The sequence below is a fragment of the Dromiciops gliroides genome, chromosome 6 (genome assembly GCF_019393635.1).
Source record: "Dromiciops gliroides isolate mDroGli1 chromosome 6, mDroGli1.pri, whole genome shotgun sequence".
Lineage (NCBI taxonomy): Eukaryota > Metazoa > Chordata > Mammalia > Microbiotheria > Microbiotheriidae > Dromiciops > Dromiciops gliroides.
In genome coordinates, this window is record NC_057866.1 from 276,801,784 (window position 1) to 276,826,682 (window position 24,899).

Consider the following 24,899-nt stretch of genomic DNA (forward strand, 5'->3'; position numbering starts at 1 on the left):
CCAAGAATCAAATCTTCCCACTTTAGGCCTGGGTATCTTTGAGCTGGTCGGCCGCAGCTCACAGAGCAGAAAAGAGAGCGCTTGTCAGTCCATGGCGCCGACTGCTTCCTCCTTGTGTCCACAGCACCCCCTTCCTGGCTCTTGGCGGCAGAGAGTAAGCTCTTTGAGGACAGGGGCTTGCACCCCCGGCTGACACATATTCCGTCCTTATCAAATAAATGTCTTCATTCATGCAGGTAAATCAGGGAGCCTTATCATCCCCGTTCTAAAGAATAGAAAATGGAGGGACTTGCTCACGGTCACCCAGGGACTAAGTGTTTGAACCTGGGCCAGAAACCCCGTGGAAAGGCCTAGGGTTCCTCCCCTCCCCCACCCGACCTCCGTGTGGATTCTGAGAGGAATGGGAGGGAGGGTGACGGTGCTGCCTGGAGGCAGGAAGCGAGCTGGGGTTATGTTCTGAACAGCTGTCTCCAGGCATGAGACGTCCTTTGTGCTCAGAGAAGCAGCCGTGCCCAGTGCTGGTCACAAGCCCTGCTGGGCAGGGTGGAGACCATAAAAGGGGGTCAGCCATGGGTTCAGTGCCAGGGGAGGTAAGAGGAGGCGAGGAGCGTGTGCTGGTGTAGCCAGGGATGGAGAGGAGGATGCCGTGGGCCCCGCCTCTGGACCAGTATCCTCCCCTTTCGCTGTGAGCACTGCAGGCTGTCTGGGCCCGAGTGGAGGGAGCTGAGAGATTGAGGCTTCCTGCCAGTCTGTGGGCTCTCTGCTTCTCCTGGAGGATCTAAGCCCTTTCCCAAGGTTGGTGATTAGCCGAAGTGAGCTCTTGGCTTGGCAGAGTCTTAGCGCTCAGTGCCTCCCACACAGGAACTTTACCTGAGGGACAGGAAGCCGGCGCTGACAGTGGGAGGATCTCCCTGGCGGCAGGCAGGAGCCAGAGCCAGTGGGTGGGAGGGGGGGTCCTTGTGCTAGGGGGAGAGCCTAATAGACCCCAAAGGGATCTTCAGCACCGTCTGCCCCATCCACTCATGCTGAGAGGAGAAGTGACTTTCCCAAGGTCATGTAGCTCAGACATGAAGTCAGGCCTTTGGAATCGAAGCCAGGCACTTCTATCACTGACCTGGACTATTTTATTCATAGGCCTTCACACAGCTAAGGGCTCACCTACACAAGGTATTCTAGCAGATCCCGGAGTCTCCTTCCCTTACCCATGCTCCCCGAGGTTCTTAACTCTCCCATTGCCCCGGGTCACTGCCCTGCCCCAGGAGACCCAGGGCATGGATGGGGACTCAAGGACCTCAGAGCTGGACCGCCCTCAGGCCAGTGAGGGCAGGGGTCCCAGAGCAGAAATCCCCCCTACAATGTCCCCAACACATGGAGCCCGGTGAGGGCCCCAGAGGCAACCCTGGTCAGTTCTGGTCAGCTCCTGAAGAAGCTCAGCATAGAACTCTACTATCTGCTCTGAGTCAGGCACAGGACCGACTGACCCAAGGATGCGACTTCTTGGCACAGGGGACCTCCTGGAAAGGAAATCCCTCCACCGAGGCAGATCAGAACCTCGTCTTCGGCTGACTGGTCCAGGGCACCTAGAAGCTTGGCAATGATGATGATGACAAAAGGGATACCAAGAAGAAAGAAGAAGGGAGAAGCAGCAGCGGCAGCATCCGTCTAAAGTGTGCAAGTTTTACATGGGCTCATTGGATCCGCACAAGCACCCTGGGAGGGAGGTGCTATTTACTATTCCCATTTTACCGATAAGGAATCTGAGGCGGGGTCTGCCTCCTCTCTGCTCATTTGTCAAATGAGGATAAGCACTGGGATGGTCCATGGTTGTGAGGAAATCCCTTTGTCCCCTTTAAAGTGCTCTACACAGTAACTCTGGCCCCTAGTATCCCTCGCTGCCTCCTCTTCTGCGACATCTGGAAAGCAGCGCCGGGGAGTTGGTTCTTCAATGCCCTTGAGCCAAAGCTGGGGTCCGTGGGTGACAGCCCTGGGTATTGGGCTCATGAACAGGAGAGCCTGACAGTGCTATCCCCCAGGCCTCCACAGAACCAGTGGAGGCTGGGAAACAGCCAAACCAGCCATCTTCCTTAGCCAGGGACGCCTCTCCCACTCCGCACACTGTCTGGCACCGAGCCGGCATTTAATCAATGTTTATTGTCTGCCGGATTGAGAAATCTCTCCTTTTTCCAGGTCTGCTTTTCCAGGCGACTCCCTGAGGGGGCTTCTCCCCAGGCCTCCTGTGGGTGTGGAGGGTTCAGTGGGCAGGCAGGTTCCCAGACTGGAAGGTCCCTTGGAGATCATCCCAAGGAAGTGATTTGTCCCTGGTCACACAGATCTTATATCCCAGGGCCGGGCTTCTGGTGCAAGTCTTTGTACTATCTGTGCCATTCACTTTGCTGAGTCTCAGTTTCCCCCTTTGTCCAGTGAGGCTGGTGAGGGACCTCACGGGGTTGTGAAGAGAATGTCATTTGTGATCACTCTAGGAGGCTGAGCTGGTAGAGGTGACTCTACTCTTGCCTGGTGCCTACACTTTCCAGAACAAGGCCTACCCCCCATGACAGGGTTGGTCAAAGACCAAGGTGTGGTGGTTTGCCCTGTCGTAGCGGGTCGTGACTTGGGAGGCTTCTGTGGGTGCTCCAGGGCCGTTCCAAAGTACCCTAAACCAACCAGAGTGCTCTGAAGCGAGGCAAGGCAGCATCCCCAGGGCAGGACCAGTTTTCCCAGACTGGGGAAGGCCCCTCGCTGGCACCATAGCTGCCTGAGCGGGAGGGCCGGCCGTGGAGAATCTCTAGGCTGGGAGAGACTGAATTCCCTGCATCTGTTCTCTCTCAGGAAAACTGCCAGACCCAGAGACGGCTCTGCCTCTTACTGTGTGTGTGTGTGTGTGTGTGTGTGTGTGTGTGTGTGTCAGTCCCACTCTTTGGGCCTCAGTTTCTCTTTCTGTAAAATGAAGGGGTTGGAGTAGAAGACCGGAGCCCCTTCCACCTCTATGCATGTGACCCTGTGGCCCCAGCTGTCACTCAAATACATACAGCGACGAGGGCCTCACTACTTGTTGGGCTAGCCCATCCTGCTGTGATCTGGGTCTCAGTTCCAATTCTCCCAAGTCCCCAGCTGTGGAACCACACACCAGCCCTCCACCCGCTTTCAGTCAGTCAGACATTAAGCACCCGATCTGTTCCAAGGAGCAGCTGGGCGGCACAATGAATAGAGAGCACCGGCCCTGGAGTCAGGAGGACCCGGGTAGAGATCTGGCCTCTGATGCTTGACACTTACTGTGTGACCCTGGGCAAGTCACTTAACCCCACTTGCCTCAAATATCCGGGCTGTCTCCAGTTATCCTGATGTATATGTCACCACTGGAGCCAGATGGCTCTGGAGGAGAGAGTGAGGCGCAGCCCTCCCTCACTTCAATCTAGTTCACTGCAGGTCATGACATCACCTCTCGATGTCACGGTCCTCTTTGAGAATGAAGGACAAACAACTCTGTACTGGGCACTGTTCCAGGCTTTCTGGGTACTTAGTGAAAGCTAAGTGCTTCTTTGTGGGCCCCAGGGTTCTCACCTAGATGTGAAAATTCTGGTTCATTGGTTGCAAAAACAAAACAAAAGAAAAACCCAGGCTCAGATGCCTGCCTGCCTCAGAGTGACCTCTCCCCCAGCAGGGCAGACCACCTCCCTAATCCCGGCCTGGTGCCAGGTGCCTGGTGCCAGCCCTCGAGGATCTATGATCCAGTGCCCACATGGAGACTCCAGGACATTTGACATACATCTGCCCATCCCCCAGATTGGCCACCCACTACCCTGGCTTGCTATGCCCAGCTCAGAGGGCAGGCGGGCAGGCAGGCAGTCTGCAGGGAGGAATGTACCTACTACCTCCCTGGTCACCCACTTTCAAGGCAGCTGCTTATTGCTTAGATTCTCCCCTTCTTCCTCTTCCAGTGGATGTTCTGTTGGGAAGGGTTGGGTGCTAACTCTGTCTTCTCTGGGCTGGGCAGTGCCCTTGCAAGGAAGCTGGGAGAAGTGGGGCTGGTTCCTGGGCTCCTGGGGTATCGTGAGGCTGGATGAGGGCTTGGCCCGGCCAGCCAGACAAAGGCAGCCGGGCCAGAGGGCTCTTGCTGCCGCCATCCAGTCCCTGAGGCTTGGGATCACTTCCTTTTGGGGCCCAGCTGTTTTTACAACAAGTGACTTCATTTCACCAGCCTCCATCAGGCTTCTGGAAAAGGAGGTGGTCACCCTGGACCCCGGGGCCTTTACCACCTGGGGCGATCAGTGAACAGCAGAGGGGAAGATGCCCATCTTGGGCTTCCATTTGGCTTCCTGTATCTCTTGTTCATATTCTGAGGACCCACTGCCCAAGGGTTCCAGGATTCCTCCCAAACGTTAAGAAACCCTGGAATATGGGGGCATGAGCGCACAAGGATGGGCCACAGGCCCTGGGGAAGTTGGGCCTGGAGAAGACTGGGGGAGGGGGGATAAGAACCCAGCTCGATGGTGTTTGAAGGGCTGTCCCCTCTGGTGCCGGGGTGCTGGGCCCAAGAGCAGAACCCCGAGTGATAAGTGGAGAAGCCAATGAGAAGCACCTAACACAGTCCTGGGTCACATATTAGGCAATTCATAAATGTCGACTGATTGATTCTAGATTGACTTGGGCTCTGGTCCTGGCTGTCAGTCTTCCTAAGAAGCAGGGCTGTCCCAGTGTGGAAAAGGCTGGGGCAGGGGTGGGGGTGGGTGGGGCCGTCCGCCTGCTCCCCTGGCTGACCTTTGTCAGAGAGGTTAGGGCTTCTGGGTCTTGGACAGGATTCCTAGACCATTCTCGTCATAAGTGGGAAGGGACATTCACGCCCCTCCCTCTGCCCCATCTCTATTGAGGGACTGGTTAACCCCCATTGCCCGCTGGGAAAATGGGGAGGCCGGGTTTCTTCCATCTTTTTTATCATCAAAGTATTTGGCTATTTTCCAGTGACATGTAAAAATAGGTTTCAACATTTGCTTTCATAAGATTTTTAGTTCCACATTTTTCTCCGTGCCCCTCCCACCCCAGACTTTCCAGGTGGGTCGGGCTCAGTCACACCGGTCCGGCCCGTCTCTGTCAGGGCCAAAATGGCTATAAGGGAAGATGAGGGAAAAAGGAAAGGAGGGGAGAAGGAAGGCGAGAGGAGGGCACGGACTCGGCTGGGGCGGGCAGGGGAAGAAGGGGAGAGGGCACTGGGGACTGGGCTGGCACGCTGACTCTCCTACCCCCTCCGGCACCCAACGAATCCCGAGCCGAGGAAACCAGGCTCGGCCCTCTTCCCCCCGGGGTTGGCGAAGGTTCCTGGCACCTGCTCGGTTGAGCCAGCCTCCAAACCCGTGCCGGTGGGGGCAAAGGGGGAGCTCAAGCGCTTCTGAAGTCGGCCAGCGCCCTGGCTGTGGCCCAGACGGAGGGCGGCCTGGCGGGCTGGAGGGCGGCGGCTGATTTTTGCCTGGCACGCTGCCCCTCTGCCCCCTGGCCTCCCTTAGTGTTGGCCGAATATCGGGCGCGCCCCCGTGGGGCATTGGATCCTGGGATTCAGCGCTGGAAGGGCCCTTAGGGAATCACCTGGGGGTCCAACCCCCTCATTGTACAGAAAAGGAAACTGAGTCCCGGAAAGGGGCCGGAGTTCGTCCGGGGAGACACAGACGCAGGCATCGATCGCCTGGTCTTAGTCTCGGCCGGACCGGGGGAGAGGGGCGGGACAGCTAAAACGTCCACCGCGAACCCCGAGTTTAACGGACCCGGCGGGCTCTCGGCTCTAAGCGCACAAAGCCTCGGGGCGGCCCCTCCCCAGCCCAGGCCTGCGGGCACCCCCAGCTGTCTCGGCCCCGCCGCCAGCCCGGATTTATGAATGGCCGCGAGCCGGGCTTCCTCCGGCCCATTGTGACGTCAGCCCCCGCCCCCCGCCCCCACCCCGCGCCGCTCCATTCACCGAGGGGGGGCGGGGCCTGGAGGGGCGGGGCCGGCCCCTCGGCCCCCTCCCCCGGGCCGCCGGGAGCCGGAGCATAAATCCGGGAGCCGCGGGGGCGCCGGGCGCGGTGCGCGGACGCGGCGGCGGCGGCCACACCGTTCACACCGTCCCGGGGGACCGGCCGCCGGCGAGGCCATGGTGACGGCGGGGGAGCTCCGCGAGCTGGAGGGCAGCGCGCTGCGGCGGCTCCTGAGTCGGGACGGCGGGCCGGGCGTCGGGCCCGGCGGGGGCACGTGCTTGCTGCTGGACTGCCGGCCCTTCCTGGCCCACAGCGCGGGCAGCATCCGCGGCGCGCTGCCCGTGCGCTGCCACACGATCGCGCGTCGGCGCGCCCCCGACGGCCCGGGCCGCCTGGAGCAGCTGCTGCCGGCCGCCGACGGGCCCGACGCCGAGGCCCGGGGCCGCCGCCTGCGCGCCGGCCTCTACGGGGCCGTGGTGCTGTACGACCAGCGCAGCCGGCGCGCAGCCGAGGCCCTGCGCGCCCCCGACGGCGCCCTGGCCTGGGTGGTGCGCGCGCTGCGCGGGGCCGTTCCGCGCGCGCCCGTCCCCCTCTACCTGCTCAGAGGTGAGCGCGGGCCGGGGGGCGGGGAGCCGTGAGGGGAGGGCGCGTCGAGGGCGGTGTCCGGCTCCCCCGGACGCCCGAGGGCGCCTTTCGCGAGGGTTTGGCCCCGCGGATTCCTAGAGCTCAGTGGTGCGGGCGGGTCTGGGTCCCTCGGACCCTGGCCTGGGGGCGGGCGGGCTCAGGCTCCGCCGGGGCCGGGGCCGGGGCGTGGGAGCTGCTGGCCCCGGGAAACGAGGCCAGGGGGCCCCTTGGCATCCTGCCTGGGCTCAGGTGGTTGCCACCTGGTGCCGCCCGTTGGGGCCCCCTTTGTCTGATCGCTCTTGTGTCGGACCAGAAAGCCGAGCTTGACCAGACCTTCCCCCTCCCCCCCGGCCAATCTGGCACAATCGGCTACTGGGCCCCGGTGATCCCCAAGCTTCCTGCCAGCGCTCGGACCTCAGATCCCAGCTCTTACACTGGGGATGGGTGAGGGGAGGGGGTTCCATCCTGTCTCCGACACTCAGTGCCCCAGAAACGGGGCAAGTCCCCTCCCTGGGCTTCTGTCTTCCCGTCTGTAAAATGAGAGTATGAAGCCCCCTGTGCCCCCTTCCCCCCCTTCCAGGAAACCCTTGGCTCCCGTGCCATATCGCCGAGTGCCTGGTGTTCCGGGGGTGCTTGCCCCCTGACCACTCCCTCTCGTATATGGCTCTGCCCTGAGTGCTGGGGGCAGGTGGGGGAGGGTCTTCCTGACTGCCTCCCCTTTCCAGCCCTGGCCATTATCCCCTCCTGAACCTCCTCCCCCCCCCACAGCCTCCTTAGATCCCAGAATTCAGAAGCCTGGGCACCTCCCAGGGTTTCCCCTGGCAGACGGAGGGAGGGGGGAGCACAGTTAAAAGCCGCACAGACCCCTTCCTAGTCTCCCCGCCCAGCCCAGTGGTCCTTGAGCCATGGGGGCTCTTGTTACCACACGTGCTCCCGGGCCATTTGCCCCATCAGCTGTTGAAAAAAGGCCAATGACCTGTGGTTGAATTACTAGCATCTTTTTTGAGGTTCTTTTCCCCTCCCACAGCCCTAACTCTCCCCTAGATTTCCCCCCTCCCCATTTGCCACTAATAGCAAAAGACAGAAAGCCACACAACCTTGACCAGATCACAGAAGGTGATAGGGAGGGGCAGGGTGTTGGCTTGAAACCAGGAATGGAGGAAGGAGGTGGAAGGAAGCTTAGAACACAGCTTATCAGAGCTGTGAGGGGGGCTAGAACAGGGAATGGTTGCGGTACCTTAGAACAGAGAAGATCAGGGCTGTCTTATAGGTAGAATGTGCTAGCCAAGCGGAATATGAGAACATCATGGTGGACCCTATGAGCTGGGAGGGACCCCAAGCTTTCTAAACGGTCACTTTTAACTCCTTTGTTGTACAGAAGGTCACAGGGGGAGTGGCAGAACAGGGGAGTCTCTTGACTCCTATATCTGGCTCCCTCCTACTACTTACACCAAGCCTGCTGACTACCAAAAAGCAGTGAGAAACAGTAACACCCTCCCCACCCATTCCCAGCCCCCATCACCAGGTTGTTCTAGCAAGGATTGGAGAAAACAGCATCCCTTGATTTTTTTGCTGCTGTTCAAGTGCCTGGCTCCCATTGAGGTGGATTAGTATTTTTTTCAGTGTTACTGTGATTGGATAGCTCTCAGCAATCTGCATCCTCTCCTGTTGGTGAGGATACAGACCCCATGAGAGGGGAAGGAAAGGAGAGGGAGGGAGAATACAACTATGTCTGTTGCTGGGAGTGTGGGGTAGTCTTTGGAGTTCTGTCTGGAGACAGCTGCTCCAGGTCCTCTGTGGGTCATGGATGGTTTGTCAGTCTCAGCAGCAGGCCCCTTGGCCTGTAAAACTCCCAAATATGGCTCAAACCAGATTAGAATGGAATTGGGGAATATTTAACCAAATAAATAAAAATACCTTATGCATGGTTTCACTAAACCATGCATTTTTAAAAATTAATAAAGTATTTTATTTTTTTCCCGTTACATGTAAAGATAGTTCTCAACTTTTGTTTATACAGGCTTTCCAATTTCAGATTTTTTGCCCTCTCTCCCTCCTCCCTCCCCTAGACAGCAGGTAATCTGATATAGGTTATATATATATATATATATATATATATATATATATACACACACACACACACACACACACACACATAATAACATTAATCCTATTTCTGCATTAGTCATGTTATAAGAGAAGAATCAGAGCAATGATGAAAAACCTCAAAATAGAAAAAAACCAACAGCACCAAAAAACAAAAGAAATCATATGGTTCATTCAGCATCTATACTCCACAGTTCTTTTTTTTTCTTGGATTTGGCTATCTTCTTCTATCATGAGTTCCCTGGAACTCTTCTGTACCATTGCATTGGTGAGAAGAATATAGTCCCTCACACTCAATCAACACTCAATGTTGATGATACTGTGTACAATGTTGTTCTGGTTCTGCTCATCTCACTCATCATCAGCTCACGCAAGACCCTCCAGGTTTCTCTGAACTCTTCCTGCTCATCATTTCTTACAGCACAATAATATTCCATTGTATTCCTATACCACAACTTGTCCAGCCATTCCCCGATGGATGGGCACCCCCTCAACTTCCAATTCCTTGCCACCACATAAAGAGCAGCTATCGATATTTTTGTACATGTGGGTCCCTTTCCCCTCTCCATGATTTCTTTGGGAAAAAGATCCAAAAGTGATATTGCTGAGTGACCTGCATTTTAAAGACTAGTAGTTCCAAAGGGTTCCACTAGTGGGGGCTTTTCCACCCGGAGCTATTGATGGGACCATTATTGTTTATAGAATCCTGAATCTGTAGTTAGCTGGAAGGGGCCTTGGGCCATTTGGTGTGACCTTCACTTCTTACAGGATAGGAAACTGAGGTCCAGAGAGGTTCTAAGAGGTTTTGTTGTTCAGTTGTGTCCAACTTTTGTTTACCTCATTTGGGTTTTTTTGGGCAGAGATACCAGAATGTTTTAACATTTCCTTCTCCAGCTTATTTGACAGATGAGGAAATTGAAGTAAACAGGGTGAAGTGACTTGCCCAGGGTCACCCAGTGAGTGAGTGTCTGAGGCCAGATTTGAATTCAGGAAGATGAGCTTTCCTGACTCCAGACCTGGCACTCTATCCTGTGCAACTTAGCTGTCCTAGGATAGATTCTCTTTCTAGAACTGGAAGGGGCCTCAGAGGCCAAGTGTGACCCTTTTTTATAGAGAAGGAAGCTGAGGCCCAGAAAAGAGACATGAGTCTTCCCATGGCTCCCTCCTGTTCCCTGTCCTTTCCTGGTATCCTTTGTCCCTGAAGGGGAGGAGGGAGAGTAAGGGGACATCCGGGTCAGTCTTCAAGCCCATGGCAATTTGAGAGGATGGGACTCCGGGGCCTTTAATTCTTGTGACTTTGCAAAGGCGGTATTTTTGCTGTTTCTCCCCCTACCCCCTTCAACCTTCCCAGTGACCAGTTAGCTTCTCTTAGTGCCTTCTCTGGCTTGATGGGGGGGTGGGGTGGAGTGGGAAGGACAGAGCTCCCAGGTCCTGCTTTGGGAAATATTAGACAATCCATCCAAGTTTACTCTTGGATCTTAATCACCACCAATAATTCCACCACTGACTGCCTGTCTCATCCTAAGGCCGTCACCCCCAGCATGATTAACTTGGATTCCGTATTCACTAGAACCAAGATCTCTCTCTGGGCTGTTTTGCCGTCTCATCCTGGGTGAGGCTTTTTGCTGTGTTCCTGAAATACCCCCAGGGGGAGCTGCCCAAGGTGCTGATCGCCTTGCCCTGTTTCTGTCCTTCTGCTTTTTCTCCCTCTTGTTACACAACCTGCCCACTTCTTTCCACCATAAGTACTTCTGGTGACCACATTTTGGGGACATGCGCCACCTGTTTGTCCTTCAACCCACACGACAGAGTCACTTCTTATAAGAACGGAAAGATTATGCTCAGATAGAATGAAAGCATGCAAGGGACCACTTCTCTTAGGGAATATGCTGCCCGTTTGTTAAGCATGTGTCGAATGTTTTCTTTACATAAACAAACCTGACAGGACGCCCTCTTTCTATGATACAGTTTTGGCTCTTGGCGACAACTTGATTGATCAATATGTGATGTCATTGTCCCGCTGTCTGGGGTAGGATGACTGGGCATCATCCTATCTGGTGGGTGAAGGAGGAAGTTACTGTCAGGAAGGATGGACTAGATCAGGGTTAACCCTTTTGTGTCCTGAATTCTTTTGACAGTTGGTAAAGCCTGGGGGTCCCTCCTCAGAAACATGTTTTTAAATGCTTGAAATACAATACACAGCATCACAAATGAAGCAATTATATTGAAATTAAGATGCTGTTCCCTTCTTCTGCCCCATTTAAGTTCATGAACCTCCTGAAATTTATCAAAGGATCCTCAGGTTAAGCATTACTGGACTGGATCATACAGATACAGGATTTAGGGCTGAGAAAAGCCCTAAGAGCCCATCCAGAACACTGAGGCCCAGCTGAGCAGGGAATTTTTGTTTTTGTTTTATTTTTGTTTTTTGTTTTTTGTGAGGCAATGAGGGTTAAGTGACTTGCCCAAAGTCACACAGCTAGTAAGAGTCAAGTGTCTGAGGCCAGATTTGAACTCAGGTATTCCTGAATCCAGGGACGGTGCTTTATCCAATGTGCCACCTAGCTGCCCCTGAGCAGGGAATTTTTAGAGCTAGAATTGACTTTTCAAAGACTCTTTACAATGTCTCTTGTGTGCTAAGGACACCAGCTTGGAGAAGGCCTGGCAAAATAGAATATGACTGAGAAGGGTAGCTTCTAGAGAGGTATTACCTTGTAAAGAATTAGGTGGGGGGCAGTTAGGTGGCGCAGTGGTTAAAGCACTGTCCCTGGATTCAGGAGTACCTGAGTTCAAATCCAGCCTCAGACACTTGACACTTACTAGCTGTGTGACCCTGGGCAAGTCACTTAACCCTCATTGCCCCGCAAAAAAAAAAAAAAAGGGGGTGGAAGGAGTAGAGCTCATCAGCCAGATACCCTGAGCTCACAGGGACACAAGTCCTGGTCTATGGTCAGAAGGGGTGATGATGGAGCCACATCTGCTCACCCTCCTTGGCCCCTTGACCTTATGCTGCTTGTGTCCAGCAGTTGCCTTTCATGGTAGTGGAATGGAGTGGTACTCACTGGCTCACCACGACAAAACGGCCACAACTTCTGGGAGAGGCATCCTAGAAGACAAGAGATCTAGATTACTGCTACATGTGGGAGAGCTGAATAGGAGTGTGGCTCAGATGGTCTCTATTGGACATTGGGTGGGTAGGTCATTTTTCCTCTTCAATCTTAATTTCCTCAGCTGTCAAATGGGGATAATCCAACTGGCATTGCCAACCTCACAGAAGTCTTGTGAGGAAATTGCTTAATAAACTCATGGTGAAAAGTACTGTTTCAATATAAGCTATTATCATCATAGACTATTCATCTATCAATCTATCCATCCATCCATTCATTAAAAAACAATCAAACGTCTCATGTGAATGGCGCTTTACTGGGTCCTGAGGATGATGTGAATACCTGATGTATAAACCAGCCCTTAAGGTTTGCAAAGTGCTTTCCGTAGAATATCATGTTTGAGTACCTCACCTACCTAGTAAGGTAGGTACTATGGGTGTTTCTCCTCCATGAGAAGGAAATAGTAAGTGGAGGCACAGAAAAGAATGTAGACTTATCAGTAAATAAAGCAGTAAGTGTGCTAGGGGATGCAGAGGCAAAGAGGAAATAGTCCCTGTCTCCCAGGAGCTCACATTTTGTCAGGGGGAACAATATGTAGAAACAAGACCCATACAAATTCAAACCAGGGAGCTTTGGACAAGAAAAAGCCCTAGCAGATTGGGGGCAAGGCAGGAAAGGCCTCCTGTACCAGGTGGAGCTTGATCTGAGTCTTGAAGGAAGAGAAGGATTCTAAGAGGTAGAGATTAGGTGGGAGAACATGCCAGGCACAGGGCGGGGTGGGGGGGCAGCCTGGACAATGGCGTGGAGATGAGAGATGGCAAATCATGTCTGCAAGAACACTGAATGGGTTAATATGGCTGCATCATAGAGTGAGTGGAGGGGTATAAAGTATAAAAAGACTAGAAAGGTAAGAGGAGGTCAAGTAGCAGAGGTTTAAATGCCAAATAGAGCGCTTGTTTCTGGAGGTACTAGGGAGCTACTGGAGTTTATTGAGAAGGGGAATGACACAGTCAGACCTGCACTTTAGGAAAATCACTTTGGTAGCTATGTAAAACAGACTGGAGGGGAGAGAAGCTTGCGATGGGAGACTTTAGGCGACTGCTGAAATATGGTGAGAGACCAAACTAGAGCAGTTAGTGGCTGGGTGCCAGGAAAGTGATGATATGCAAAAGTTTTTGTGGAGATAGAAACACGAAGATATGACAGCCGATTGTGGCTGTGTGGGGGCAAGTGAGAATGATGATGAGTCAAGGATGCACCATGTTTGTGAATGGGGCTCCCTTGACAGAAATAGAGAAGTTTAAAATGGGGTGAGGGAAGATAATGAGTTTTGTTTTGGATGCATTGAGTTTGAGGTGCCTATGTGACTTACATTTGAAAATGGCCAATAGATAGTTGGTGAGTCAGGACTAGTGCTCTGGAGAGAGATTAAGGCTTGATGTAGAAATCTGGGAACCATCTGCATAGAGATATTATTGAACCTATGGAAGCTTATTAGATCACCAAGTAAAGGAAAATAGACTTGTGATACACCCATATTTAATGTGTATGGTGTGTAGATGCTGATCCCACAAAGGAGACTAAGGAGCAGACAGATATGGAGGAGAACAAAGAAATAACAGTGAGGAGAGAATATCGAGGAGAAAAGATTTATGACAGTATCAAAGGCTGCAGAGAGGTTAAAAAAGGATAAGGATTGAGAGAAAACTATTAGAGTTGGCAATTAAGAGATCCCTGGGAATTTTTTTTAAAAGTTTTTTCCAATTACATGTAAAGATAATTTTTAACATTAATTAAAAAAAATTTTGCATTCCAAATTTTCTTCTTTCCTCCTCTCCCCCTTCTGCATTCATATGCCATCGATTCTTTCTCTGGGGATGGATAGCATTTTTAAAAATAATAAGTCCTTTGGAATTGTCTAAAATCATTCTATTCCTGAGAGTAGCTAAGTCATTCACACATAATCATTATACAATATTCTTGTTACTGAGAACATTGTCCTTCTGGTTCTGTTCATTTCACTTGGCATCAATTCATGTAAGTATTTGCAGCTTTTTCTGAGAGCATCCTGCTCATCATTTCTTATAGTACAATAGTCTTCCATCATAATCATATAATACAACTGGTTTAGTCATTCCTCAACTGATGGACATCCTTTCAATTTCCAGTTCTTTGCCAACATAAAAAGAGCTTCTATAAATATTTTTGTGCATATAGGTCTTTTTCCTTTTTAAAAAAATCTCTTTGGGATATACACCTAGTAATGGTATTGCTGGGTCAAAGGGTGTGCATGGTTTTATCTCCCTTTGGCCATAGTACCAAATTCTAGCAAGGATTTTTTTTGTTCAGTATTTTATTATTTTCCAGTTACATGTAAGGATAGTTTTCAATATTTGTTTTCATAGGATTTTCAGTTCCAAATTTTTCTCCCAACCTGCCTTCCCTCCCTCCTCCCCAAGACAGAAAGCAATCTAATATAGGTTATATATGTGCAATCACATTAAACATATTTTTGCATTCTTGCAAGGATTTGAAAAAATATATTTTTCCAATTACAATGTAAAAACAATTTTACATTCTTTATTTTTAAAGTATTTAGAATTTCATTTCCCCAAATTACATGTAAAATGAAAATTTTGACATCGATTTTTTAAGATTTTGTGTTCCAAATTCTAATGTTTACATTCTTTAAAAAAAATTTAAATTCCAAATTCTGTCCCTTCTTCCCTTTCCTCCTCATTGAGAAGCAAGCAGTTTGATATAGGTTATACATGTGCAGTCATGCAAAACATATTTCCATATTAATCATGTTGTGAAAGAAAAGAGAGACAAAACCCCCCCCCAAAGAGGGGCAGCTAGGTGGTGCAGTGGATAAAGCACTGGCCCTGGATTCAGGAGTACCTGAGTTCAAATCCGGCCCCAGACACTTGACACTTACTGGCTGTGTGACCCTGGGCGAGTCACTTAACCCCCCATTGCCCTGCAAAAAAAAATTATTTAAAAAATCCTAAGGAAAATAAAGTTAAAAAAAAAGTATGCTTTGATCAGTATTCAGACTCATCAGTTCTTTCTCTGGAGGTGGATAACATTTTTTTTTTATCATAAGTCCTTCATTGGATCATTGTATTGCTGAGAAGAGCTAAGTTATTCACAGTTGATCATTATAGAACACTGCTGTTACTGTGTACACTGTTCTCTTGGTTCTGTTCACTTTGCCTTCTAACAAGGATTTTTAAGGCTAAGGGAGACTTGGGTGTGTTTGTAGGCAGCTGGGAAGGAGCCAACACACAGAGATTGAATATTAGAGAGAAGCAGGTATGATCACAGAAACAGTCTTGCCTTGGCAAGGAGACAGCCTGCCGCTTCATCAGAGACTGGAATAAAGAAAGAAAGGATGGAAAATGCGCTTAAGGGATAGAGATGATAGAGAGCTCCCAGCCAGTGATCGAAGTTATCTCCATAAAGTGAGAGGCTGGGGGAGAGGGGTCAGGAGAAGGCTGAGGGAAGAAGAGAAAGCCTGGAAAGGCCACTGAAGCGAGCGGGATAGAAATGCGTTTGGGAGGGGTGGAATTACCGTGCTGCAAGGAGGGCTCAGTGGAGATCAGATCATTGGAATTTGTAGTGGACCCAGTCAGCATGTCTGTGGGACCCCCTCCAGCTCTGCTGAGTAGCACATGAATAAAAGCAGAGGAGATGGTGGGAATGACCCAGGGCTGGGAGTTGGCAGGGTCTGAACATCGATAGAACACGGAAGTGTAGTGTAGAATGTTACTAATGCATCGAATGGTCAGTACTGAGAAGGAAGAGCCAGCGTGTTAGTCTAGGAAGAACTGAGGGGTGGGAGGGTTTGCACGAGATCAGTGAGAGCAGAGAACAAGTACTGGAGGAGTGAGGAGGAAGGAGAGATGGAATGGTAGGCACTTATTAGAAGAGGGAGATTCAGAGTTCCTGATCATGGCAGCAGGGGCGGCTAAGTACCCTACCTACCTACGTGAGGCACTGGTGACCCACATGAAAACCAGCCCTTGCTCTCAGGGTGCACACCAGTACCATGTACACAAGTAAAGACATTCCCATCTCGGTCTGACTGGTGAGATCTTGATGAAGAAAGTCCTTTCAATGCAGACTGACACCTGTTCTGTTTAGTGAATTGCCTGGAATGCTGGGAAGTAAAAGGGATTCACCCAGAGTCCCATAGGCAGGACGAGCCAGAGGCAGTTCTCAGGGATTCCAAGGTCAGCTCTCCATTATTAAATTGGACTGTCTCTCATAAGAGTAGGAGGGAAATGGAGGCAGGAGAGTGTCCCAGCAACTGGTCAAACAGGGAAGGCTTCAAGAGGAGAAAATCCTCAAAGGAAGGCCAAGATGAGATGGGAGGGGCAGCTAGGTGGCACAGTGGATAAAGCACCGGCCCTGGAGTCAGGAGGACCTGAGTTCAAATTCGACCTCAGACACTTGACACTTACTAGCTGTGTGACCCTGGGCAAGCCACTTAACCCTCATTGCCCGGTAAAAAGAAATTAAAAAAAAAAAAAAAGATGAGATGGGAGACTGCAGTCCAGGCATGCATGTGTGGCAACTTGGACAATAGTATGGAGGTGGTAGATGGAGGGTCTCGTGGGGAAGAGCTGGAAAGCTGAGGTAAGTCTGGAAGCCGAGTCTTTCCATGCCAACCCCAGTCTCCCACCTCCCCCATGGAGCCCAGTGGAGTGCGGGCAAAGGACTTGAATCCAATCTTCCTGATTCCAAAGCCAGGGCTCTATTTACTACAATACGCTGCCTTCACGGCCACGATGGGACAAACCGAGGCCCCGAGAGGGCAAGCCTCCAGACTCTCAGCCTGGGGTTATTTCTGTCCCATATACTGGTTGAGAGCAGTGAGGCCAGGACACACCCAGAACAAAGAGGCCTTGTCTCCAGAGGATGCTGTGAATAGAGTTTAGAGTTCCTGAGGCCCCGGAGAAGACAGACACTTCCTTTTTGGAGCCTCAGTTTCCTCCCCTGTAAAACGAGAGGGTTCATCTTAATGTCCTCTAAGCTCTCTTCTAGTTCCAAGTCTTATTCTCTTTCTCCAGAATTCATTCCTGGAGCTCCACTAAGATCCCTCCAGCTCCCCTGAGTCTGTTTTTAGTTAGCAGCTTCGAGGCCCTTCTTCCTGTGCTGTTGGGAGGCGTCTCAGTACATTCAGTGTTTGTAGCGACAGAGGGAGATGGCGGGAGATGGCCTGTTTTCACTGTTGGCTTGGGAGGGAGTTTTCATTGGCGGTGACAGAGCCAGAAGGAAGGGGAGCAGCCTGCAAGCCATTTCCTTCTCCTGCTCTTTTTACAGATGAACTGAGGCCAACAGGGTGAAGTGGCTTGCCCAGGGTCACATAGCCAGCAAGTGTCTGAGGCTGGATTTGAACTCAGGTCCTCTTGACTCCAGGGGCATTGTTCTATCTACTACACCACCTATCTCCATCTCTCTCTTTACTGTATTTCAGTATAATTGGCTCTCCGTGAAATCCCATGCATTTTACTTTATGCATTTAAAAACATGATTCTGAGGAAGGGGTCCATTGGCTTCCTCCAGACTGTCAGTCCAGGACACAAACACACTTAAAAAGCTTTGTTCTAGTTCATCTTCCCTAGCATTCTCCTCCCCACATAGACCAGGTAGGATGCTGCCTAGTCAGACCCCCTCAGACAAATGGATGTCATCAGGGAGAGGCTGTGTGAAGTTGGGGCTTCACTGTGGGAACTTGGGAGTGCTCTGTATTCATGACCGTTCTTTTCCTGGGGCCAAACCAGGGAGGTGTCCGGTAGGAGGGGGGTGCATGGGAGGTGGGCCAGCTCTGATGAATTTGGCTCTAGAATTAGCCGTCACTTCATTCTACAAAAGTGGAAACTGAGGCCCCGGGAGGGGCTCTCTAGCCACTACTCAGTTCCCTGACATGAAGCCCTGTGGTGCGCAGGGATCTTGTGTGTTGGGAGTGGGAGGAGGCACGGCTTTGCCGGTTTAGAACCAAATGTGTTCATGGCTGTGACAGGAGATGAAGAGGGGTTGAAGCAGAGCGCTTGGGGAAGTTGGAAGAGAAAGGGCCATCGACCAGAGAGGGGATCGTAGAGGATGGAGGTTGTGGGGGGAGGGGGAATCCCTTCTCGGTATGGAGGATGGCGTGGACCAAGGCCGAGGGGGCAGGGTAGGGGCAGGGGCCCAGGGAGGTCCAGCATGGCTTCTGGACAGGGAGGCTCAAACCTCCGCCCCGAGCCCTTCACCACTGACCTCCTGAAGCTCTCTTTGCAGGTGGCTATGAGAAGTTTTCTTCTGAGTACCCAGAATTCTGTTCCCAAGCCAAGTCTCTGGCCACCGTTTCATCCTCACTTCCCAGCCCCATCCCAGCCCCTCCTGACCTGGGCTCCAGTTCCTGTGGCACCCCACTGCATGACCAGGTACATCTGGGGGCGTCTGAAGGGAAGTGCAGCTGCATCCAGCTGTTCTTAGTGAGGGCCCTCCATCCTCTGGGGCAGCCCAGATGTCCCCACAAAGATGGCATGCCTTCAAGGACCGGTATTTCCTTGTGGGAGGGGTCTCTTGCTGCTGGAAGGGCAGCCCCTCTGTACCCCACTAGAGAAGCTCTCCACACTTCTCTGAATGAACACTTTCCCCTCCCTCCCTCCCTCCCTCCAGCCATCCATTTCCTGCCCCTGGCCCATGTGATTTCTAAGTCCTTCCTCATCTTGGCCTTGGAGATGGTTTGGGGAGGATCCTAGCTCGGTTTGACAAGGGTCAGGGTATAGGGTGGCCATCTTCAGTTCTCGAGAGCCAAACACAGAAGGCTGCTGGGGGTGACCAGGACGCAGCCTCACAGGGGAGGGAGGGGACAAGGCTGCCGTGCCCCAGCTACAGGGAGCCTAGCGCACACCTGTGGGCTCCTTTCACAGGGACTCACCTTCAGGGAGGCTGAACTTCCCGTCACTGTGCTTGGGCATCGGTCAGTCACTCAGTCACCAAGCAGTTGTCGAACGCTTGTGTGGATGGGGATGGGGAGCAAGCCCATCAGCCCTGCCCTCATGGAGCCCACAACACTCAGCACCAAAGGGTGCAGTCAGAGCCAGGATTGGGCTTTGCCTTTTGGGAAGGGCGCTGGTGACCTGATTACCCTCCCCAGAGATGGAGAGTGGGCATAGGTGGGGGGTGCTGGGGCAGGTATGCCCAGAAAGGGGCTGGGAAGTGGCCCGAGATGGGCCAGAGAAGCAGGGAAGAGATGCTATTGATTGATGGGTTGTTTGGGGGGGTGGTGTGATTGAGTGGCTTCACCATTAAAGCAAAATGGTTCCCTTCCTCTTGAGTGGGCTGGGGTTCCTTCAAATCTCCTGTCCTAGGGGGAGGCGTCAGGCATCAGGCCAGGGCGTCTCCCCCTCCCCAGACTGCGGGCCCCTCTCGCCCGGTCCCAGTGTCCCTCCCCCTTCCTCCCTCTGCTTCTTCTCTAAGACCTGTCTCCTGCCTCGCCTAGGGGGGCCCCGTCGAGATCCTTCCCTTCCTCTACCTGGGCAGTGCCCAGCACGCAGCGCGGAGGGACACCCTGGACGCCCTGGGGATCACGGCGCTGCTGAACGTCTCCCTGGACTGCCCCAACCACTTTGAGGCCCATTACCAGTACAAGTGCATCCCGGTGGAGGACAACCACAAAGCAGACATTGGCTCCTGGTTCATGGACGCCATCGAGTTCATTGGTATGTTGGCCGACTGGGGGCTACTGTGTGTGCGGGAGGTCTGGGGCCCCACAGGAGGCTGGAGGAGGAGACATCGTGGCTCCCCCCATGGGGACAGATCCCCTCCCCCAGGGCAGACAGACCCCCTTTCCCCATGGGGACAGAGCCCCTCCCCCATAGGGGGACAGAGCCCCTCCGCCCTTAGACGTTTTCTGACAACCTGAGGTACATCTCCCTCCTGCCGCTGCCATGGGGTGACTGACTGCTGGAGACCGAAAGGGCAGAACCCTGCCCTTGTGCCTTGGTTTCGGGGTGCAGCCTGGCTGGTGTTTGAAGGCTCTGGCAGCGCCGAGTCCTGCCCCTGTCCGAGGCCCCATTTTTGTCTGCTTTGCGGCCTGGTGCGTCCAGACTGAGCTAAAAATGGGTTCTAAACCAGGGAAATCTTCCAGACCAGCACCGGGACTTCCTGGGCTTATTCCAAGGTTTGCCAGCCCTTGGACAGGAGGATGCGGTGATGGATGTGCGGGCTTAGGGTCAGCGCCAGGGACCCAGAGAGAGGCAAAGGCTGGAGCTCACCCTGGAAGTGGGGATGAGGAAGGCAGCAGATTGCATGGGCGGGGTGGGGGGAGGCTGAGGGAGCGAGGGCTTTAGTTTGGCTGAGCTTCTCTTCCTCCTCCCTTCTCTTCCTCCTCCCTTCTCTTCCTCCTCCCCTCCCTCTTCTCCTCCCCCTTCCTCCCCTCCCCTCCCCCACAGACTCTGTCCAAGCCCGCCAGGGGCGGGTGCTAGTGCACTGCCAGGCTGGGATCTCACGCTCTGCCACCATCTGCCTGGCCTACCTGATGATGAAAAAGAAGGTGCGGTTGGAGGCAGCCTTTGAGTTTGTCAAGCAGCGGCGCAGCGTCATCTCCCCCAATTTCAGCTTCATGGGGCAGCTGCTGCAGTTCGAGTCCCAGGTGCTGGCCACGTCCTGCGCGGTGGAGGCAGCCAGCCCCCCGGTGACAGTCACGCACGGGGAGCCGGCCAAGACCTCCCCCTCTGCGGCCCAGTTCGTCTTCAGCTTCCCGGGCTCGGCTCCCAGCAGCCTCCCCTACCTCCCCAGCCCCATCACCACTTCTCCCAGCTGCTAGGACCCTCAGGGGAGGGCTCCCCCACCCCCCAGGGCTGAGGCTGCAGGCCTGTGCCTGCTGGGGGGGGGGGAAGGGACACCACCGGAGAGCTTGCTTTCAAGCTAGGGTGCCCGCCCAACCGTCACTGTGCATTCAGTAGGCACTTGGTGAGTGCTGGGCTGTCACAGGCTCCTCCTGTGAGCTGGGGCACGGCCATCCCTTCCCCAGTGTGGGCAGCGAGGAGCCTCTCTGGGTGCTCTCTCCTCCCATCGCCAGGTCACTGTGGCCCTTCTTCCTGCCTGCCCCCCCCCCCCCAAGCCAGGCTGGCTGGACTCTAACCACTGCCCGCCTGGCCCTAAGATCACACACACTCCAACACAGCAATAACGGCCCATTGCCCAGCGGCTGAGGCCTGGCTCGGCTGCCTGGCTACGCTGGGCAGTAGGGCAGCCTTCCCTTTCTCCAACAGAAATGTCTTAAGCATCTCTTTTTGTCACACCCGATGACTGTGCATGTTGTAGGTCCTGCCCTGTGCCACCAGGGCCCACAGCAGCCTGTTGATGGCCCCTTCCCCTCTCTGGCTGTCCTGGGCGGCTGCGGTCACTTTCTGTGTTTAAAAGGCAACTCTGAGGATTCCATTTTTATTCCAGACGTCAGAGACAGGGGGATCAGGATGACAATAAATAACAGATATTTACTAAGAACGACCTCATGTCCTCAGAGTATGACAGTGCAGCCGAATGAAGGGCAGTGAGGGTGAGGATGTCGGGGCCTCGCCGAGGAAGCTTTCAGCCTGATGGTGGAGACAGGCACTGAGCAGGGGGGGGGGCGGCCCTTCAAAGCCCAGCACAGCCTTTCTTGGTGGTGGGGTCCCGCTCCCCATAAATGACTCCCCAAGTGCTGGGCCATGAAGAGAACCATCTCTGGGCTGGGGATCTTTGGGTCCTGTGGGTGGGCTGGGTGACCTGTTCTCCGGATCCTGTGAAGATGGCTGTCCCCCTTATGGGCACCCCTTACTTATGTCACTGAGACAGTCCTCAGATATTGGGCAAACCCAAGCTTGCTAAGGGCCACCCTGCCGTAACTGGCCCCTGGTGGCCTCCTCTTTGAAGGCCCTTGGCTGCGATGAATCAGCCCTCCATCTTCTCCCGTGCAAATGTGGACACGATTATCTTGTGGGCTAGAGCCAAGGGAGGCGCCCCCAGCAGTGCTCGCTGCCCACGGCCCGGGCGCCAAGCTGGGCTCGTGAAGTTAGCCTCTGAGCCCCTCCCTGGACACGATAACGGCGTTCCTGCTCCCGTTCTTCAGGAGCCCTGAAAGTCCACCGAAGCCAGGGGCGTCCACTGAAGGCATGGACCAGGAGCGGGCTCACAACGTGCCCTTTGTCCTTGTGAGCTTGGCCCTTTCTACGTGGCTGCGTGGCTGTCTTGGGGGCTGTGGCCATGGGCTTCTGAGGGCTGGGTTTGAGGGAATCGGATTCTTGCCTCAAGATGGGCTTAGGTTTCTTGTCCTTTCCAGGGAGTGGGCTGAACAATACAAGCCCCCCTGGCTGGCCGGGACTCCAGGCCGCGTGATTCATTGGGCTTGTTCTCCCTCTGGAAGGGGCCCTCTCGCTGGGCTCCATCCTGCGGCGGCCTGCCTCTGGTCCTGCGCTGGGCGCGGAAGCTTTGGGCAGCTTGTCTGCTCAGCCCGGAGGCCGTTCAGTTTGCTGAAGATCCTCTGCAGGGTGGGCTGGAGAGGAAAGAGGGGAGCTGCTTAGAATAGCTGGGGAGGGGCTGGGGTGGGCTTTGGAGGGGGAGCGTTGGCTCAGTCCTGGCCACTCAGAGTCTCAAGCGGCCCTAGAGGAATCACTTGTGCATCTCTTCTCTTCTGCCACCTCCCCCTGAACACCAATGAGTAAGCCCTGGGTCCTTTTGTTCATGCTCGGGTCATAGGTCCGCAGAATGGACAAACAGGATCCTCACAGGGCCTCTAGTCCAGTCTGTCCTGGCCAGCCAGGATCCACTTGAAGCCCCTCACTGATGGGAGCTCACTCCTTTCCAAGGTGGCCAGTCCCCTTGGTGAAATTCTAGAACTGTCTGGAATAGATCCAGGGGCACCTCCACAGCCCCCCTCACCATTTCCTCTGCCCTCTGGGGCCAAGCAGAACCAGACTCATCTCTTCCACATGACAGATTTTTGAAGAAGACCGACATGTTCCCTGAAGCTTCTCTTCTGGTTCTGCATGGCCAGCTCCCAGCCTCCTCTGGCCTGGCCTTCAGGGCCTGGCCCTCCCCACTCTGCTCTTCCTCTTGTGGACATTCCACGTGAAGGATTGCCACCGGCCTTCACGTCCAGAGGTGCTCTGACCCAGGCAAGGGAGCTAAGCCTCCCTCGCTGGCCCAAGATCTCAGTAGTTTTCTAGTGTCACTTAAGAGACTTCCCAAATGAGAAAGAAAACCATTGCTGGATTGACGACGAGAGAATCACCCAGGGCCACAAAGCCAGTGGTCTCCAGCGTGGCAAACCCTCAGAGTCCCTGGTGATTCTTGAGACGTCGAGTGCCTGTGTTATGGAAATTCACTCGCCAGGAGCTCCCCGTGCCACCGAAATCAAAGGTCAGGTGCAAAAGGAAGTGTGTTCGGTGTTCCATTGCTCTGGGATATTTTTAAGTCTTCCGGCGAGGAAGCCCTCGATCTAGCCACTGTCCCTGCCCCATAAACGAAGTCCTCTGGGTCACTTGGACACGCAGTCCTGCTTTTCCAGCTGCCTGTGGCCCAGAAAACAGAATTTGGGCACAAAGGGGCACCTTCTATCACTTACTCATCTATTCAGGTGCCAGGGTTAAGAGGTTTCCCCCTGGCTTCTGGGTATCGAGGTGGGGAGAATTCTGTCCTGGGGAGAAATCCTGCCGGCTACATTTCCTTTGGGCTTTTGGGTGGCCAGACAGCCTTTGAGTAAGGGTCTCTGGAGAGAGAGCCAATGCTGTGAACCCCTCTCTCCTGAGGCCTGGCAGCTGTGAAGCAGACAGATCTGTGTGAGGGGATGTCTCCACTGGGAGGCGCCAGGCAGGGTGATCGCCCTAGGCTTCAGAAAGGATGTGTTCTCTGGTCCTATTTGGAAGAATAGTTTGGGGGGTGGGGCAGCTGCAAGGCTCAGGTCCAGTTTCTGGGGAGGGGCTAGAGATTGAGAGCTGGGCAGAAGGGGGCATTAGGCTTTGGATAGAATCTAGCCCTGCTAATCCCCCAGGAAGTGGCAGAAGGCTCACACTGCTCAAAGACTGGATGACTATGGACCTTGGACCACGTAAGACTATCCCAGGGACCCCTGTCCTCCACTTGTCTTCCTCCTGGAGGCCAAGATGGAAGATGCCTTTCTGGGGGTGGAGGGAGCAAAGCGATACTTCCCTCCTCACTTTTGTAAATAGCCTCCTGCTTCTTGCAAAGGAAGATTGTGTCTTGATGTGTCTTGTGTCTGCCGTGCCTATGTGGTGTATGTTGTTTGGGTTTCGCTTTGTTCTCCGCTTGTTTCTGTCTCCTCGGTGGTTTTTATTTATTGCTTGAAAAAGACCATTTGAAGAAAAATAAATGCATTTTCAACAAATAGTGCATCTCCTTTCCCTCCCGGTATCCGATGGTGCCCTGCACACAGTAGGTGCTTCTTGGATGAGTGATGAGTGGCCCGTGTGGTGTGTGTGTGTGTGTGTGTGTTTTGAAAGCCAGGGGATCTGTGTTCAAATCCTATCTCAGCTACTGACTCGAGTGAAGTTTGGCAAACCCCTTCCCTGCACTGCAGATCTTGCTTGAAGACTAACTCAGAGCTTGAGTCCCATGGCCAGACTAGGAGCGCTGGACTTGAGCTTTTTGATATGAACAACTTCCTCGATCTTGTTTCCAGAATTGATTTTTCTGGACCCTGGTGGGTGGGTGGGGGGACAGGGCGGCAGGATGTTTCCCATCTGTCCTTATTACTCTGCATAGGCTCAGCCTATTGGTAACATCTTATAGAAACTCGGTTCTGCCCCTCAGTGACTTAGAAGGCCTGAGCCCTTTCAGCTTGTGTGACATTAGTCAAGTCACTTTTCCTTAGTGGGCCGGTTTTCTCCCATATAAGATGTTGGACGGACAATGACCTCCACGGTCCTGAGCACACTGGAATCCCATGCTCCGAAGAAGTGGGGGGGGGCCGACCCTCCCCCTGTACTCCCTCCTTCCTAGCTGCCTCACCTTCCCTGTTCCTCCTTGGGCTCTCCAGCTGTGGTAACTCCCCCACACGTTGGCAGCAGGAGCCAGGCAGGATCTTCCCCAAACAACTTCTTTGGGGAACGGAGGAAGGGTCAAG

The 24,899-nt window shown here is 53.5% G+C and overlaps 1 protein-coding gene across 1 annotated transcript; it reads left to right on the forward strand.

The window, feature by feature from the left end:
* Positions 1 to 6,056: 6,056 nt before the first annotated feature.
* On the forward strand, positions 6,057 to 24,161 carry DUSP4 (dual specificity phosphatase 4). Its single transcript, XM_043972026.1, has 4 exons — positions 6,057 to 6,548; positions 18,065 to 18,210; positions 19,275 to 19,494; positions 20,227 to 24,161. Exons 1-4 carry the CDS (start codon positions 6,119 to 6,121, stop codon positions 20,598 to 20,600), a joined length of 1,170 nt encoding a protein of 389 aa, XP_043827961.1. The 5' UTR covers positions 6,057 to 6,118; the 3' UTR covers positions 20,601 to 24,161.
* Positions 24,162 to 24,899: the final 738 nt, after the last annotated feature.